Source organism: Lissotriton helveticus, chromosome 5_1 (genome assembly GCF_964261635.1).
Source record: "Lissotriton helveticus chromosome 5_1, aLisHel1.1, whole genome shotgun sequence".
Lineage (NCBI taxonomy): Eukaryota > Metazoa > Chordata > Amphibia > Caudata > Salamandridae > Lissotriton > Lissotriton helveticus.
The window spans coordinates 2,008,668,368-2,008,686,160 of NC_136065.1; the positions used below are offsets into that span (position 1 = coordinate 2,008,668,368).

General features: G+C 47.9%; 1 protein-coding gene across 2 annotated transcripts in view; it reads left to right on the forward strand.

Annotated features, from left to right (window-relative positions):
• LOC144753947 (carbohydrate sulfotransferase 5-like) overlaps window positions 1–17,183 on the forward strand; it is a 31,570-nt gene extending 14,387 nt beyond the window's left edge. The window contains exons 1-2 of one of the 2 annotated variants that reach the window (XM_078641473.1): window positions 12,732–13,081; window positions 15,650–17,183. In XM_078641473.1, coding sequence (XP_078497599.1) covers window positions 15,662–16,768 — 1,107 coding nt within the window. In that variant the 5' untranslated portion in view covers window positions 12,732–13,081; window positions 15,650–15,661 and the 3' untranslated portion in view covers window positions 16,769–17,183. Of the gene's footprint in view, window positions 1–12,731; window positions 13,082–15,649 lie in introns of those variants that run through there. The other variant, XM_078641472.1, reaches the window with a different exon arrangement.
• Window positions 17,184–17,793: the final 610 nt, after the last annotated feature.

A 17,793-nucleotide genomic window follows, 5' to 3' on the forward strand; every position in this document is an offset into this window, starting at 1 on the left:
CTCTCCCTCCCAGCCCAACTTGGACAAATTGTTGTGGAGGTACGTGCAGGACATCCCGCCGTCCAGGACTGCTGCGGCTGTGATGGAAGAGAAAAGGAAGAGGTGCCTCGTTCTCCCCTTGACATGTGGCGGGACTACCTTAGTCTTTCCAGGCCCGTTGCGGCCGGCCAAGGAGACATGTGGCGGGACTACCTGCAAATGCCCAGGCTGCGGGCTCCTGCCTCTCCTCCGGCTCCCCCATACGTTAAGATTTCCTGACCAAGAGTTGGCGGCGGGGCTCGCCTTATATGGGTTGCCGTTGGTTGGGCGTAGCCGTAACCCTGCCCTACTTTGGAAGGTTCCAGAATGGGGGGGGGGCGAATGTTCTGTTTGACTTTCATTTTCAAAGTTTATCGTTATTATTCCTTGTTTGTTGTGTTAAATTAAAAGTTCAAGTTCATTGATGGTCTACGGATTTTGTTTTACCATTTCTTTCTTTCCAGGTTGCTTTTATGCTAAGTTTCTGCTAACAGAGGTCGAGTAACACGGAAACACGTGTAGAGGGATGACGCAGATTTGTACATTACATACACACAAACTCAGACGGGGGACAGTACAAGTACGACATACAAAGACCCAAGTCAAATATAAAAACAGTTATTGGTCATAATTATCTCTTTCCGTCTGTGAATTTTAAACGAGGCTGGGTTCCCGTCTTGACATTGCCCGACCTAGGAGAACTTGAGCATGCCGCTGAGATTTTCCTGGCGAAATCTGTGCCATCGGGCATAATCAAACGTGGTAGTTCTGTCTGGTCTGTCTATGTAAGTCGGGTTCTTCTTTGTCTCGCGCCTTTTCTCGTACTGTCGGTCTGTCGTTCTTGTCGGCCCTTTGCCTTTACTCACGCTCAGTAGAGTCGGGCATTGGGCTTTCCAGTGTCCGACATACCTACAAAAAGCGCATTGGTTTGACCCTAAGTCTGGTCGTCCTTTGCATAGTGTCGGGGGATAAGTTGTGGGTAGCGGTGTCCTGGGGTTGTCCTGTCGGTATATTTCTCTACTTGGTTTGTCCTCGTCTTTTCTCTGTCGTTTCGTAGCCTCTCTGCGCCACATACCGAGACTGTCGAGCATAATTGGCGTTGTCTTATTATTTCGAAGGGCTATTTCTAACGTTTCTATTTTATCAAGGTCAAAGGATCCTGCCAGTGGCCACTGTTTGTCTTGGCTATCTTCGGTATACCTGTGCCATAATTTATTATAAGCTATGGTGACTAACCCATAGTTTATGAACATGTCCTTATTAGGGGTGCCTTCTAGTGGAGCTATATGGTCCACCTCTAGCACCCGGTCCGGGCTAAACAGGCTATTTATCAGTGGGGAGAAGACAGACATGACGGCTCGTAACGAGGGACTAAAAGTCAGCACTGCCTATCTTATCACTAGGTGCAAAGACTAGACAGAATATTTCTATTCTACGTTGTTTGCAGGTAGTGAATACCTCATGGATCAAAAAACCAAAAGACCAATAAATAACAATGGGGAGAATGAGTAGGACCGCAAAGATCTGCGTTACCTACCCTTTTCACTATCTGCAAAAAGGGTGGTCACTTCCCTGTTTGCAGACAGGGAATCTCCAGGAAACAATATTTTGCGAACAACAGTTCAGTTTCAAGCAATTATTAAGTGGGGGAGAAAGAAGACAAGCACGGCTGCTACCCTACCTATCCTCCACTGCTTGCAAAGAGAGAGAGCCTGTTGTTTCTCTGTTTGCAGACAGTGAATCTCCAAATAAAAAAAATAAAAATAAAACGAGCAATACTAGTATTTTGAACAATCAAGCAATCAAACAAATTTTCCGCAACTTGTCGTGGCAACACGACCTTACCCGGACCATGTGGACAGTTTCTTGTCTTCCGAATCCAGCGCCCGATCGTCCTCTTTTTCTCGTATTTCTCACGGCACTCCTGATGGTTCCCAGTCAGGACCGTAGATCACTCGAGAGAGGTCTGTTCGGAACTAGTGAAGTTCGGATGATCGGCTGCCAGACGAGGGTCTATTGGGCAAGAGCTCTCCCGATCGTTGCAGTCGTTCACTCTGTCGTCGGGACCTCTCCCACTGGATCCACGAGTCGCTGATGGGCCCCACGCTTGGGACGCCAATTGTAAAAAGTTCAATCGGGTCGGGGACAATCGATATTTGCCCGGCGGTATTGCCTCTGTGACCCTCTAGTTATTAAATCAAATGAAGAGGCAGGCGCTGGAGACTGGAAAGCAGGAAACAAGGTTTTTTTTATTCTCTCCGGAGGAGAACACAACGAAACGGACAGAAGGTATCGTTCTGAGGTGCTCTAACTGTATTCCTGAGGCCTCGCCTCTTATACCCACATTTATGACTTTATTGTAGATTACACATACATGTTAAAGCTTTGATGTACGGAAAAGACATTCTCGGAACTCCCCTTTGGGCCCGTTCCCATACACATTTACAGTTGAAGTCCCCACCCTAGTCACAACAGGTGATGAGCATCGCGCAGCTGGATAATCCGCCGATTCACGGAATGTGGGGGGTTTGATCGGGTCTCATGGGGTGGGGGCTTTGATCAACCCGGGGATTCTTTGATGGGGGAAGCTTTCTATTGTACGGGGAGGGGCAAGGATGGTATCGGCAGACCTGGGTGTCGGCTTGGGAACGGGGAGGACAAAACGGGCACACGGGGAAAAAGGGGGTTTGCATCTAAGGGCCGGAGATCATGAAAGGAAAGCAGGGAGGTGTCGCGCTGGGAACAGGATGAGGGCCTGGGGCAGAGCAGCGCCGAAGAGGGGTTTATGACTCAAGGCAGGTGCAAGCAGGGGGTTGGTCAGCGTGCAGGCTTAGCGAAGGCAAAGGGCTATGTCAGGGGCCAGCGGCATGCAAAAGGGTTTGTTCTGATCGGGGCATCTTAAAATGGCGGGCGCGCACGACAAAAGTGTGGCATCAGGGGAAGAGGCAAGATGGCGCAGATAATGTTCACCAAAACGCACTAATTTTCCACAGACTCTCTGTGTCCTTCCGGCGAGGAAGGAGATGATCCACTCCAGTGCCTTCTCCTGGATTCCGACGTTGCTGAGTTGCTGCACTAGTGTACGGTGGCAGACAGTGTCGAAGGCCGCGGAGAGGTCTAGGAGGATGAGGGCTGCTGTTTCTCCGTTGTCGAGCAGTGCTCGGATGTCATCGGTGGCTGCGATCAGGGCGGTCTCGGTGCTGTGGTTGGCCCGGAAGCCGGACTGCGAGAGGTCGAGGGATCCGTTCGTCTCGAGGAAGGCGGCCAGCTGCCTGTTCCTTCTTCCGCTACCTTTTCTTCCTCCGCTACTGCTTGTTTACCTTTTTGCCTTCTAATCATTTGTTACTGAGCCATCCTGAGGTACCCCAAGTGCTCTCTCTTCCTCCATTGCCAGAATAGCTGACACCATTTCTGTTTTCCTATTAAACCCCGGCCCCTCCCCTTGTCCCCCATTCATGCTAAAGTCACTCGCGGGCTTGTTCCCTCACCGGCCCACTGGGCCCTCCCATCCTGCCTGCACTGCGGGGCAACACCTCTCTGCTGGCACCCTACCTTACAGCATCCTCCTCCGCTGGCTCTGCTTGGAGAACCTACCTGCTGTGAATCTCTGATGTTTCCTCCAACCTGACCCAGTTCCCAGCGGACCAATCCGGACTCTTTAAATAGTGTGTGTAGGAAAGTAGGATCTGCTTCTTATGGTTACCCCCACTTTTTGCTTTATGTTATACTGTTTTTGACTAGTCTGACTGGGATCCTGCTAATCAGGACCCCAGTCTATCTGCTTTGTCCCTAAAATATTATGTTATGTACTTAGGTACACTCCAGATTAGATACTGGGGTACTCTTGTCAGTCCCTTGTATATGGTACCCATGTACCCAGGGCATAGGTACCCTAGAGGCCTCCCATGGGCTGAAGCATGTGTTATGCCACCCATGAGAGGCCATGCAAAATGGATCTACAGGCCTGCCGTTGCAGCCTGTCTGAGTTGGTGCATGCACCACTTATTTAAGATATAGGTACACTGTTTCTAAGGGTCACTTCACTTAAAACCTATAAGTCACCCCTGTAGCAGGCCTTGACAATCCTGAAGGCAGGGTGCTTAGTTCTAAGAGAGAGGGTGCCATTGCATGAACAGAACACCTCTGCAGCCTACGGAGACCATTCTCCCGGGTTGTTAGTGTTGCAGCCATTTATGACATATAGAGTGGCATTACGCGACCTTGTGATGACCAACTCCAACAGAATGAAATACCCCTTCAATAGCAGCAGCGCCCCCTGCCCAGGAGTGGAGATCAGTGCAGTTACTACCACTCATTCTACTAGGATCTCTCCTCCGCCATCTCAGGGCATCTTTCCTCAAACCCTGACTCCACTGTGTACTGGGTACAGAGAGCATGGCCAGTACGATCTCAGTAGCATCTCCCTGAACCCTGGTTGCCCGGGTCCCATGTGAGCTCACCCCAGTCCACTCTCCTATACCCTGCCCTCCATAATGCCACAGGATCTCAAATGCCCTAAAGGCGCCTTCTGTTCTCCTGAAACGAGGGTGACCAACCGTCCGTAAATTTCACGGACCATCCGTAATTGGGACCTCACGTCCATTGTCCATGAGGATCCCTTTTACGGACGCCTTTTGTCCGTAATTTTAGCCATTTCAGGGAGCAGCACTGCTCCCCTGTGAGAGGCCTTAGCCCCTTTATGCTAGCGCCTCACACTCCTCCCCGAGCTCAAGTGCATCCCCACCCCGCCCATTGTCATTCTGTATTCCGGCTAATTGATACATACAGAATGACAATGGGGCAGTCTGGGCTCCTATAAGGACTTCCCGAAAATTCTGAAATATTCAAATTGATGGGGGATTTATTCTAATGGATCAATTTTCGCTTGTTTTGCTCATGCAGTTCCGCAAGAAATTAAAAACCTGGTTGTTTAACCAATAGTTTTCCCCTAGAAAGGTACCCGGATGATGCAAGCTACACTGAGCATTATTTACGCAAATATTTTAGCGCCGAGACGCCTGCGGGTATTTGTCGCGCTTTATAAATGGCAACAAATAAATAAATAAATAAATATAAGCAGATAAAATCTCAGCTCGGCCTGGACACACACGTATTTTGTCGCAGAAAGTTAAAATTGCTGAATTCATTTAAATGGTTCCTATTCTGCACAGAATGTTACCAGTATAGTGCGGCGACCGGTGGGAGGGGGTGGAAAACTCCCCACTTAATGGACATTTGGCACAGCCATGTGGGAATTGGTTCCTCTTTCTGAATCCAAACGTGTCCCTTTTAAGTATGGAGCGGTTGTAACTCACTCAAGTATCGTCATTGCTGACTCCAGTTCACGAGAACTGTGCAATTTAGATAGCAGCGAGTGCTCTCAACTTAAACGGGCGACTTTATTGATACCATACCAAGATGCTGGAGGATAGCTGCCAGTCACTAGCGTCTTCAGAGAGGGCCAGATGGTGCCCTGCTCTATTTGTTCAGCCTTAGAGAATGCAAGATGGCTCAAGGAGTTCCATGCTCACTGCTGGCACTTGAGATGGTCTGAAGGTCAGAAGTCCGAATCCCAACAAAGCTGACTCAGCCTATCATCCTGCTAAGGACGGTAATATGAGTCATGTGGCGGCCTCCTCCTGCCTCAGTGTACAGCATGGCATTCTGTTAGATGGATGAAAGGTGAAACGCCCATGCTGCAACGTGAGAAAACAGTTTATATAAAGAAGCTTGAGAAACAAGTTAAAAATAACGGGTTATAGTTCTTTCAGTGTCGCATCATTTTAGAACTGACCCGTTTTCAATATTATATTCAACAGCCATGATTGCTGCTTTTTCATTTTAAGCAACTAACAACCATTGACAAAGTCAATAGTCCTGGCTTGTCGTAGGTGCAATGCATTATATATCCAGATGCAATGACAAAAACAACATAATACCAGTCGGGCAGAACACTATGCTAAGCACATATTTTTAGCCTAGGTGTTTTAAGCCACACCCTTAATTACATCGAAAACCCCTTTTGAAGAGACTCCCCCAGTGTTTTTTAACCCACTTAAGGCCCTGGAAACAACACAATGTCACCGTCACCTCACGTCCTGGCACTGTGCATCATGCATGAATCATGACTTCTAAGTTTTCAGATTACCTATGTGCAGGGGCATAGTGAACCCTCCCCCACCCCACCCCTTGCTTTAGGAAGTACAGAAAGATGAAGTTATTGATGGGCCTCCTCTATCTGCGACTCTGCAGACAAAGGCTCAGCTCATAATGTGAAAAAGTGGGTGAGTAAATAAGTAAAGGATTGGCTGGATGGATTAGTGAAAGGAAGAATGAAAGGGTGAATGGATAGATAATGAAAGAAAGGATGGGTGAGTGAGTGAGTGGAAGGATGGATGAGAGGAAAGGTAAATAGATGGATGTTTGGGTGGGAGGATAGATGGATGGGTAAAAGGGTGGATGGGTGAGTGAAAGGATGGATGGATAAGTGAAAGGGTAGCTGATGGGCGAGTGAATTGGTGGATGGATGAGTAAAAGGATGGCTGGATTGATGAATTGATAAGTGAAAGGGTGAATGAATGGATGAGTGAAAGGGTGGATGTAAGGATAGATGAGTGAGTGAAAGAGGGTAGATGGACAAAAGGATGGATAAATAAGTAAAAAAGTGTAAGGGTGGATGGATGAGAGAACGGATGGATGGATGAGTGAAAGGATGGATGAGTAATAGGGTCAATGGATGGATTCCTGAATGGATGAATAGATGGGTGGGTTGGTGGAAGGATGGATGGATATGTGAAAAGGGGATGGAGAGAGAAAGGGAGGATGAATGACGGAAATGCTGAATGGGTGGAAAGATAAGTGACTGAGTGGATGGATGAGTAAGTGAAAAAATGGCTGGATGGTTGAAAGGGTAAATGGCTGGATGGATGAGTAAATAGATGGATGGGTGGAAGAGTGGAAGGATGAGTGTATGGATGGACGGGGTGAAAGGGTGGATGGATGAATAATGGATGAATAAGTGAAAGGGTGAATGGAGGGATGGATGAGTAGTGAAATAATGGATGGAAGGATACATGGTGGGTAGGTTTGCAAATGGTTGAAAATGTTTGGATATAGATGGGCACATAGATGGAAGGACAGAATGAATGGTGAAGACTGAATGATAGATAAAAGAATGAGTACACCTTGTAGCACCCTTTATCTTAAGTAACATTTCCTATACATTGACTTTCACGTTTATATGAGTCATTGTCTCTATATGCTGTGTGTGTGTTGTAACGTACTCCGACACCCTGCACTACAAACTTGGGATGAGTAGCACTATATAAGAAATTAAATACACATGAGAGACAGTCTATGTGAAGATGAGGGGCACCATTGGAGGGTGGTAGCAAGGCTTGACTGGTTGGACCGGGCATCAAGTGTTTCCCTGAGAGGCTGGAAAGGGGGAGGGGGGACTGCAAAGTTCCTTGTATATCCAGTAGTTTTCAATCAACAGTAAAAGCGGCCCCACTTGTATTCAGGTATGGTTCACCATTGTCTGGTGTCTAATATCTACTGGAGCAAGATGAGAGTTTTGAATCGTCTAAATTAGCAAGCTGCGGCATACTGAAAAACCATGAAGTGCACGATTGTCTCAACCTAATAGAAACTTATTTTGACTTGTACTTAAATGGTTGTCTATTTACTTACTTTTATACTATTGCGCGACCTCCTCTGACGTGTCCATAAAACATACCTTTTGTCCCAAAGTTTTGTCCTGAATTTTGACCTCCTGTCCTGAATTTTTGTCCTAAATTTTGACCCTTTGTCCTGAATTTTTACACTCACCGTCCTGAATTTTCATCCATGCCAGTTGGTCACCCTACCTGAAACAGATCTCTGAGGCTCTGCTGGGAACCCGCACGCCCACGGCCCACCTGCAACGCACTGATTGCTCTGACTGCACCCCATGTCTTGCTTGGGGATAGGCCAAGAGGGGGCAGCAAAGACTAAATAAGATATGTGTGTCCTCCACACCCTGCTCCCCGCCCTGAACTGTCCTGTAGCAATAACCCCGGGCTCTTTTAGTTCCTGCATGGCCATGTTAACACGAGTGTTACTCGACAACACACGCACGCATACACGCATGCACGCACGCACAACACGCGAGCGCGCGACAGGAAACCACCAAAGACACAACCGGTTGCCTTACCCAGGCTGGGGGAAGGGGAGGGGCGTTGACTTTCTTGCACCACTGTCCATGACGCACTGGCTACGCCACTGTCCCCAGCCTTTTCTATCAAGATCAGCTACACTAAATACCACACCGAATGACCACAGTCCGCAGACTGGTAGTACAGGGTGTCGGACTGCCTTTCCTCACATGGCCACCCTTGTCGGTTAGCGCCACGAAGCCAGACAAAAGATGGCAGCTCCTCTCATAGGCAAGGTGCCAATGTTGTCTCCACATATTTGCCCTTCAAGCCTAGCTGACAATCTACTCTCACCCAGCCCTCACCCAGCCCTCATGGGGCAAAGCTGGAGCTACCCTGCTACGCTATTAGTTAACAAGCACGAGTAAAGTCAAAATCCAAAGTTCTAGCTGTAATTTGTAAATATATGCAAATGCAGGAATACACAATTGCACACAATTTGTGCCATGCCTCTCACTGTATAATCTACCTCCTTCTGCCCCTCTTGTCTCTGCTTGATTTTTATTTACCAAGCTTGTGGTGCTATAAGACACCAGAAACACACGTTTATGGAATAAAGATGATCAGAACCTCAGTCTGGAGGACTAAAAAACAAGGCACGGGCATTGGGGCACAGAACGCGAGATGTGGCATACATACACTGCACAATTGTGCATGTCAGTGTTTGCAGCCCTTGCCCCATGAAACCCAGACATATTGTTGTTGGCAGTGCTTATCGTCAATGTGTTTGAGGTTTTTAACATGCATTGTTTTTGTTATGATGAGCATGTATTAGAGTCAGGTAAAGGTAACAAAAATTTGTCAGCATTTTGGCGATCCTAAGTGACGGTCAAGAAATAACCGAAATAAAGAGAAACGGGGGAGGGGAAATGGAGAGAACGGAAGTTGAATAAGAAGGCCCTGCTGATTAAATGTACCAGGAGACACAAACTGCATGCTTAAATGTACTAATCGTACACACATGTACACTTAGGGAGTATGCAGTGGGGGGTGCTTCTGTTGCTCCATACCGGTCATCACTGCGGACGCTGGTCAGTTCTAGGGCAAAAGAGTGGCCAAATGGTCTTCACGACCCAGTCATGGCTTGTGGCCCCAAAACTTTAGTTGCCCAGTGGAGCATCACTCATTCCACTCCCAAACCCCTGAACATATGCAGGTACCTGGGCGGTACAGTAGTCTGTGACTCCCACCAACAATCAGTGCCAGAGGTGTTCAAATCTGCTGCTACACGCCTGCTCCCATGAGAGACCACTTATGGTGGCACATCTGTTGTTACATGCACGCTCCCATGAGAGACCACTTATGGTGGAAAATCTGCTGCTACACGCGCGCTCCTATGAGTGACCACTTATGGTGGCACATCGGCTGCTAAATACCTATTTCCATGAGAGATCACTTATGGTGCACATCTTCTGCTACATGCGCGCTCCCATTAAGACCAGTTATTGTGGCACATCTGCTGCTACATGCGCGCTGCCATGAGAGACCACTTATGGTGGCACTTGGGCTGCTAAATACCTATTCCCATGAGAAACCACTTATGGTGGCACATCTTCTGCTACATGCGCGCTCCCATTAAGACCAGTTATGGTGGCACATCTGCTGCTACATGCGCGCTCCCATGAGAGACCACTTATGGTGGCACATCTGCTGCTACATGCGCACTCCCATGAGAGACCACATATGGTGTACATCTGCTGCCACACGTGCGTTCCCATGAGAGACCACTTATGGTGTAACATCTGCTGCTACACGTGCGCTCCCATGAACGACCAGTTATTGTGGCACATCTGCTGCTACATGCGTGCTCCCAAGAGAGATCACTTATTATGGCACATCTGCTGCTACATGCGCGCTCCCATGAGAGACCACTTATGGTGGCACATCTGCTGCTACATGCGCACTCCCATGAGAGACCACATATGGTGTACATCTGCTGCCACACGTACGTTCCCATGAGAGACCACTTATGGTGTAACATCTTCTGCTACACGTGCGCTCCCATGAACGACCAGTTATTGTGGCACATCTGCTGCTACATGCTTGCTCCCAAGAGAGATCACTTATTATGGCACATCTGCTGCTACATGCATGCTCCCATGAGAGACCACTTATGGTGGCACATCTGCTGCTACATGCTCGCTCCCATGAGAGACCACTTATGGTGGCACATCTGCTGCTACACGCGCGCTCCCATGAGAGACCACTTATGGTGGCACAATTGTGCTACATGCTCGCTCCCATGAGAGACCACTTATGGTGGCACATCTGCTGCTACATGCTCGCTCCCATGAGAGACCACTTATGGTGGCACATCTGCTGCTACACGCGCGCTCCCATGAGAGACCACTTATGGTGGCACATCTGCTGCTACATGCGTGCTCCCATGAGAGACCACTTATGGTGGCACATCTGCTGCTACATGCGTGCTCCCATGAGAGACCACTTATGGTGGCACATCTGCTGCTACACGCGCGCTCCCATGAGAGACCACTTATGGTGGCACATCTGCTGCTACACGCGCGCTCCCATGAGAGACCACTTATGGTTGCACATCTGTTGTTACATGCACGCTCCCATGAGAGACCACTTATGGTGGCACTTCTGCAGCTACATGCACGCTCCCATGAGAGACCACTCATGGTGGCACATCTGCTGCTACATGCACGCTCCTATGAGTGACCACTTATGGTGGCACATCTGCTGCAACATGCGCACTCCCATGAGAGACCACATATGGTGTACATCTGCTGCCACACATGCGTTCCCATGAGAGACCACTTATGGTGTAACATCTGCTGCTACACGTGCGCTCCCATGAACGACCAGTTATTGTGGCACATCTGCTGCAACATGCGCACTCCCATGAGAGACCACATATGGTGTACATCTGCTGCCACACGTGCGTTCCCATGAGAGACCACTTATTGTGGCTGACATCTGTTGTTACATGCGCGCTCCGATGAGAGACCAGTTATGGTGGAACATCTGCTGCTACGCGTGCACTCCCATGAGAGACCACTTATGGTGGCACATCTGCTGCCACATGCCCGCTGCCATGAGAGACCACTTCTTGTGGCGCCCCCTTCACCCCCCTAGGTTTCGTACCTGCATCTAACCTGACATGAAAGTCTCTTTGTTTTTAGCTTTGAAGGGTATAAGATCATTTGAAAAATGTGTAGGCTGTTGATCTTGAGAAGCAGAGCCAGGATGGAACAGCCACAATAGGCAGCTCTGGTGTACCGTTCAATACAGATAGAAAATGTGGTTATAAGATGTTAAATTAGGCGTAGGCAGTCTTCATTAATATGGACTCAACTTTGATTGTGAATAGACTGAGGTGAAAAACCTTAAAAACAATATCAGCATGAATATGGAAAATGTTTATGTGCAAAATAACATTTAGAGGCGAAATCACTTTCAGTTGCAAAATCAGTTAGGTCCTGATTATGAGTGAGCCAGTAAATTACAAATTAAGATTAGGAGTTTGTTGTATTTAACGCATTATCGGATGTGTTATGACCTCAGCTGTCGTTAAATTTCGGCAGGTTAAATCTGCTGAAATTTAACAGGGAAAATTGTACGGTATTTACCGAACCATGTGCATTTTGGTGCTTCAAACACCAAAAATACGCATGTTATCCCCACAAACTCATGATACGTGTTATTTATCACACACAATGAATACCGTACCCCATGGTTGTTTATCATGTGCAATAAATTATGCCTACAATCATAAACAGGGTCTTAGTTTCCAACCCACAATAAAAGTATGGAAACAGTTTTAGAAGCAAAAATCACATTGAAGAGTGTAATGCACTGCAGTACAAAATCACCTGCAGTGCAACACTTGGAGTATGAAACATGTCGTTAGAAATTGGGTCTCTAGTTGGCAAAGGTTTGAATGGAAATGTACCTAAAAAGTTTGTTTACCTCCTACACTAAGAGAACTGCCATTTGCATTCAGATTTGTTATTTTGCACTAAAGAATTACCCAAACGGTCAGCTTGGTAAAAATATCTACCTGAAACATAGCTTGTGTTCTAAAGTTATCAAGTACGGTACATCTCTGTTGGACTTGGCCCCTTTTCCCAAAAATTTTCGCTTTTTGCCCCCCAAATGTAGGATGTCTCCCCCATGGTAAAGGTTACTGAATAGGCCATGTGAGGTATGAGAAGCCCTGTGTAATGTTAAATGCAATGCAATGGTGTGTACATTTATTTTTCCCCATTGTAAACATGTACCCTGGTGAAATGCTGCATTTGTGTTTTGCATTTGAAATGGCTGCCATGGCTGTGCGTTGTGCCACCTGACTGCAGGAGGTTAGCAGTCTAGTTGTTAAGTACCCAGCCACTCCCGCATTTGGAGGGAAAGTCTGGCACCCAGGGTGCTCTACTCCTCCCCCTGAGCCAGTTAGAACTAGTTTGCCTGAGAATTCTAGAGGCTTCCAGTCTTTCTGGTATAGGTAGAGCAGTAGAGTTGTCATGTGCTGAGACAGAGCAGGGACATGAATGTGAGGGGACCTGCTGTCAGGGGATACCGCCACTTGGGCCTGTGTGCTGGACCCTGCACCCATCTAGGACCCCCCTACTGTCCCCGGGGCTTGTGAAGCCCCACTTCAGGAGTTCAGGCTGCTGTGTAGGAGGAGGGCCACGCTGCAGTGGGGATGGTGAAAGCCTACCACCCTGTTTTGATGATGCCCCCACTACCTGCTGACCTGGCCCAGTAGTGCCTACTACTCTGTCCCCCGGGCCCCTGAAGAAGGAGGGCCCACCTAGGTCCCTGAAGCTGCCGGGACCCTGCGCCACGCAAGCGCTGCGCAAAGAAGCGCCTAGAAGGGAAGGAGCATCTTGGACCCCCCCCAGGAGGTGAGGAGTGTTACCCCGGGGCTTACTGCTGGGACTGTCCGCCCCCCCTCCGCTGTGTGCCTGGAAGTGCTGGCCTGCAGAAGACTGCTTGTGTCCCAAGAGTGCTGTGACCAAGACTGCCCTGCTGATTGCCTGCCAAGCGCTATAATCTGGGAAGCGCTGGCCTGTTAAAGAACTGAATTGCTGAATTGCTGAGTGCCTGCTAAGTGCTATAATCGTGGAAGCGCTGTGCTGCAGAAGCCCTGGGTGGTCCTAAACTGCCTGAACTGTACTGCCTGCAGCTGGCCTGAGCGCTGTCAGCGCTGTTGTGACTGACCCCAAAGCGCCGCTGTGTACTCTAAGCGCTGTACCTGCTGTGCGCAGTGTTGGGAGGATTGTGCCCTCAAGGAGCTGTGGCACCTGTATGCAGAGCTGTTCAAGGAGGGAGCCTACCCCTCATTGCCCCCGGGGCTAGTGTTTGGCTGCCACGGAGGCCGTCCTGCCCCCTGGAGACTGTAGTTGGGCCCCGTTGGCCCCTGGTAAACTGAAGCGTCCCGAAAGGAACTGAGGCTCCTGAGCTGGGCATCAATAGAACAGATGCCTAGGGTTTATGTATTAAATGGTGTACTCGCATCGAGGAGGATGCCCTATGCCCTGAATTAAGCCTAGTGGTTGTATGCCCCCAGGTTCATCTTCAGTACACCCCTGAGGTATAGGGAGATCTATGCCCCAGGTGCTGATGTTGAGGTCCCTTGTTAAAGGTGTTTTAGGCCTGACAGGTTTCAGATTTACCTCCTGTTGTTAACGTTGTTGATGCCATTCATATTTGAACAGTGTTGCTGGCCTAAGGAGTTTATCCACAAGGGGCTTCCATGACTAATGTTTATCTTTATGCAGAGGGCTGTTATCTGCAGACTGATGTTACCAATGAGGTTAATATTTTACGCCTATTGATTGCTTGTATGCTGATGCCATGCATAAGGGGTCTTCACGCCTAATGATTTATTTTACGCTCCAGCCTTCTACCCAGGTGATGCTAAGGATTAATACCTGTGTTGGCCCGCGATATTGACCCTATGTTTATGCATTTGCTAACATCCTTTCATTTCAGCTCGACAATAATGGACTTACTTACCTTTTATTCTTTTTCCCATTTTCCTTGTAAATAATCCCCCTGACATCCATTGCCCTGGCGCCCGTTGGCGCCCTTTTGTGATTACTGGGCTTTACTGTGTTTTACCTTTGCAGGTTGGAGACAATACAAAAAGTATTCTTTTTCCAACCAGAAGTGGTGTTGTGTCTCTTTTGTAGTGTGCCTGGTGTGTCGACTGTGGGTACTGCGTGGATGCTTTACACATGTCCTCAGGAGTTTGGCCTGCCCGCTCTGCTCCATGCTACCCCCCGTAGAATTGGTAACCCCATTTCTAACAATCTCACATTATAATTTCTCCCTGAAATGATGCAATGTGGCATACTGGTGTAATTGAGCAAATCACGCTTAAATACCGTTAAGTGAAATTACGCCAGCGTAATAACATTTTTGCCCAGGCCCAGTTTAGACATGTATAGGAGGAAGATCCCTTTTAGTTGCATCAAAGTTAGGTGCACAAACATACTTAGATGCACAATCACCCTTGAGGCAAAGTCAGCAGATGTGTACAAAATGGGGTTCAGTATGATCACACATTTGGTTGACAACACAATAAGGTGTAAATTAGTCATTGGCACCCCATTAGCATGCGTGTGAATAATGTATATGAGCATAAGTCACTTTTAGCTTTAAATTAACTTTCTTGTGCAAAAACACATTTGGGTACAAAATCGCCCTTGGTGCAAAGAGAGAATCATTATGGTATTGCAATTTTGAGCAAAATCCGATTAGATGCAAAATTCCAAAGGTGAAAGCATTAGGAGTGTGTAAGTAAAAATCATATTTGGAAGGAAAACTACATTCAGGTTTAGCATTAAATTTACTTACAAAAATTGCCAGTGGTGCAGCATCAACAGAGCATGCAAACAATTTTAGGAGCACAAATGCACCTCAATGGCACTGCATGGACACTTTCCTTCACTATCCATGCACTGAAATAGGAGGCGCTCTTTAGGCAGATGAGCTAACACACAAAATAGCTAGAAGCTAATGGTGAGACTGAAATCATCCTCTGGCATGATCCAAAAGGTAAGTGGCACTTCTTCAAACAATGGCTGACTCTAATGGGGAATGGATGACCAGATGCTACTGTGTGTGTGCGCGCCATGACATGCGTCCTGGCAGACACCTTGTACTGTCTGTAGTTAGACTGCCTGTAGCTACACTTTGAAAGGGGATTGAAGCTAAGCAAACATTGACTACAGAAAAAAGCCCAACATTTGCATGGAAACCTATACTAAAGCAAATGCCACAACATGTACCTTACATATTCTGTATTCTGAAAGTCTTGAATAGATCTTATTATTTGTGATGAGCTATGCAGAGTGACCATTGTTTCATCAACACATTCTTTGTTTCTGTTTGCCTTAGTTATAAGCAATTTCCCTTTCTCTCTTGGGTCAGTCTTTCACTCCCTTTCTCTTTGCCTGTTTCCACAGAGTCCCTGCAGAATGGTTCGAAGAATCACCGTTTGCCGACTGTTCCTCTACCTAATAGCAGCTTTACTCCTCCTTCTCTGGTGCATGGCGTGGCAACGTTTCCGCTTATACGGACGCCCAGATTCACCAAGCAGGTCTAGGACAAGGCACCTACTCATCCTCTCCACATGGAGATCCGGTTCCACCTTTGTGGGTCAGATCTTCAACCAGAACCCCTCTGTCTTCTACCTGTCGGAGCCCACCAGGATGGTTTGGTCCACCATGTACAACAAGAGTCCCACCTTCCTTCACAAGCCCATGGCGGACCTTCTCAGGGAGCTCTTCCTCTGCAATCTGTCAGCGCTGAAGCCCTTCTTGGCTCGTAGTGAGTTTGTATCTGGTGTCTTCGGCTGGTCCACCAGCCGAGCTTTGTGTTCGCCACCAGCTTGCGACACATTACAGGGCTTGACTCCACAGGACGGACAAGAGTGTTACCATGTATGCCATCTAACCCCATTCGAGAGGGCAGAGCAGGCCTGCATGTCTCACAGTCACATTGTGGTCAAGGCGGTACGCTTCTTGGACCTGAAAGTCTTGTTTCCGCTGTTTGAAGATCCAAACCTCAACCTTCGAATTATCCATGTGGTGCGCGACCCACGGGCAATCGTAGTCTCCCGTGTGATCACAAGAGGGCTAGAGGCTGATGACAACATCATCAGCAATGCTCAGAATTCAAGTGCCAACATCTTCACTGTTATGAAGGAGATCTGCAATGCTCAGGTGAAGATCTACGAGGAAGCCCTGGAGGACCTTCCCCCATCTATGAAGGGCCGGTATGTGATTGTGCGCTATGAGGATCTGGTGAGAGACCCTATGCCTTATGTGCAGCACTGGTATGACCGCCTTGGCCTCACCGTGTTACCACAGTTGGAGTCCTGGGTCTACCACAACACTCAGCTCAGTCTCCAGAAGATACCAGAGCTTTGGAGGAAAAAACTCAAATTCCAAAAAGTCCAAGTCATTCAACAGGTATGCCAGAAGCAAATGGACACGTTTGGGTACAGGTTGGTAAATTCCAAAGAGGAGCAGGCAGACCAGTCTTTGGAAACCGTGTTGCCTCGAAGTCCCATCCAGACCTGACATCATTAGCAGGGCATCCTGACTCTGCTCTGAATCTCTTTGGTGACCTTGGGCAAGATCAGGTCCTGGTGATTGAGGTTCACATCTTAACTGTCCAGCAGATCAATGGGAGGATCTTTACAAGGATGCATTTTGTTGGGTTTTCTTTTGGCCTCAGTAGGTCCTGCTTTATGATCCCAGGAGACCACCAGTGGTGATCAGACATATGTTCTCCAGTAAGGTGCACTGTGTCATCAGTACTTGTAGCATGCATGTTACCTACTGGTTTGACTGTGTTGTGTGTAGTCTCCCTTAAGGGCAAGGCCCATCTTCCTGTGCATACCCCGCACATCACCTCCTGCGTAGTCAATGGTTACCAGAGATATTGTGTCCAAAGCTTTGGTGATGGGGCGGGTGAGAATGCTATTAAAGATCAGCAATGACAGAACAAAAGTATTCATTCATTTTTCTGTTACTGTACCAAATGATTACATACTGAGTAGTTTAACTCCTCCTTCGCCAATGGTCATGGGGAAAATACTGTCACCAGGTGGACAGCACGAGGGCCCCACTACAGTGAAGTCAAAGATGGTCATGCACCTCTTCAGGTTTCTTCCACCAAACAAGACACAGGGAGGTGGTGACCTGTCTGGCACTATCGCCTTTTTTGATAATAGGGAACAATTAGGAAAAAGGGGGCTAAATATGTCTCTCCAGATGAATGAAGGCAGCAGGTTTGGTCAGAAGGTTGGCGCGATTGGGGAGCAGATCTGGAGACGGCCCCGCCTTAGGAGGACGCTCACAAAGTGATGAACAGAGAGAGTACATGTGGAGCAGAGTGGGTGTAGTGCACCTGCCATTAAAGCCCCATTGGAGGACCAGCAACGGGGTGCGATAAATGTCAGGGGACTGCATGAAGCGGAAGTGGAGCAATAAGGGGATTGTGGGGTCTCCTAACACTCATCAGAATAATGAAAAAATATCTTAAACGAACAAGCAAAGACTAGCAGTAAAAAAAAAAATTGTAAGATAATGTATATAAAACT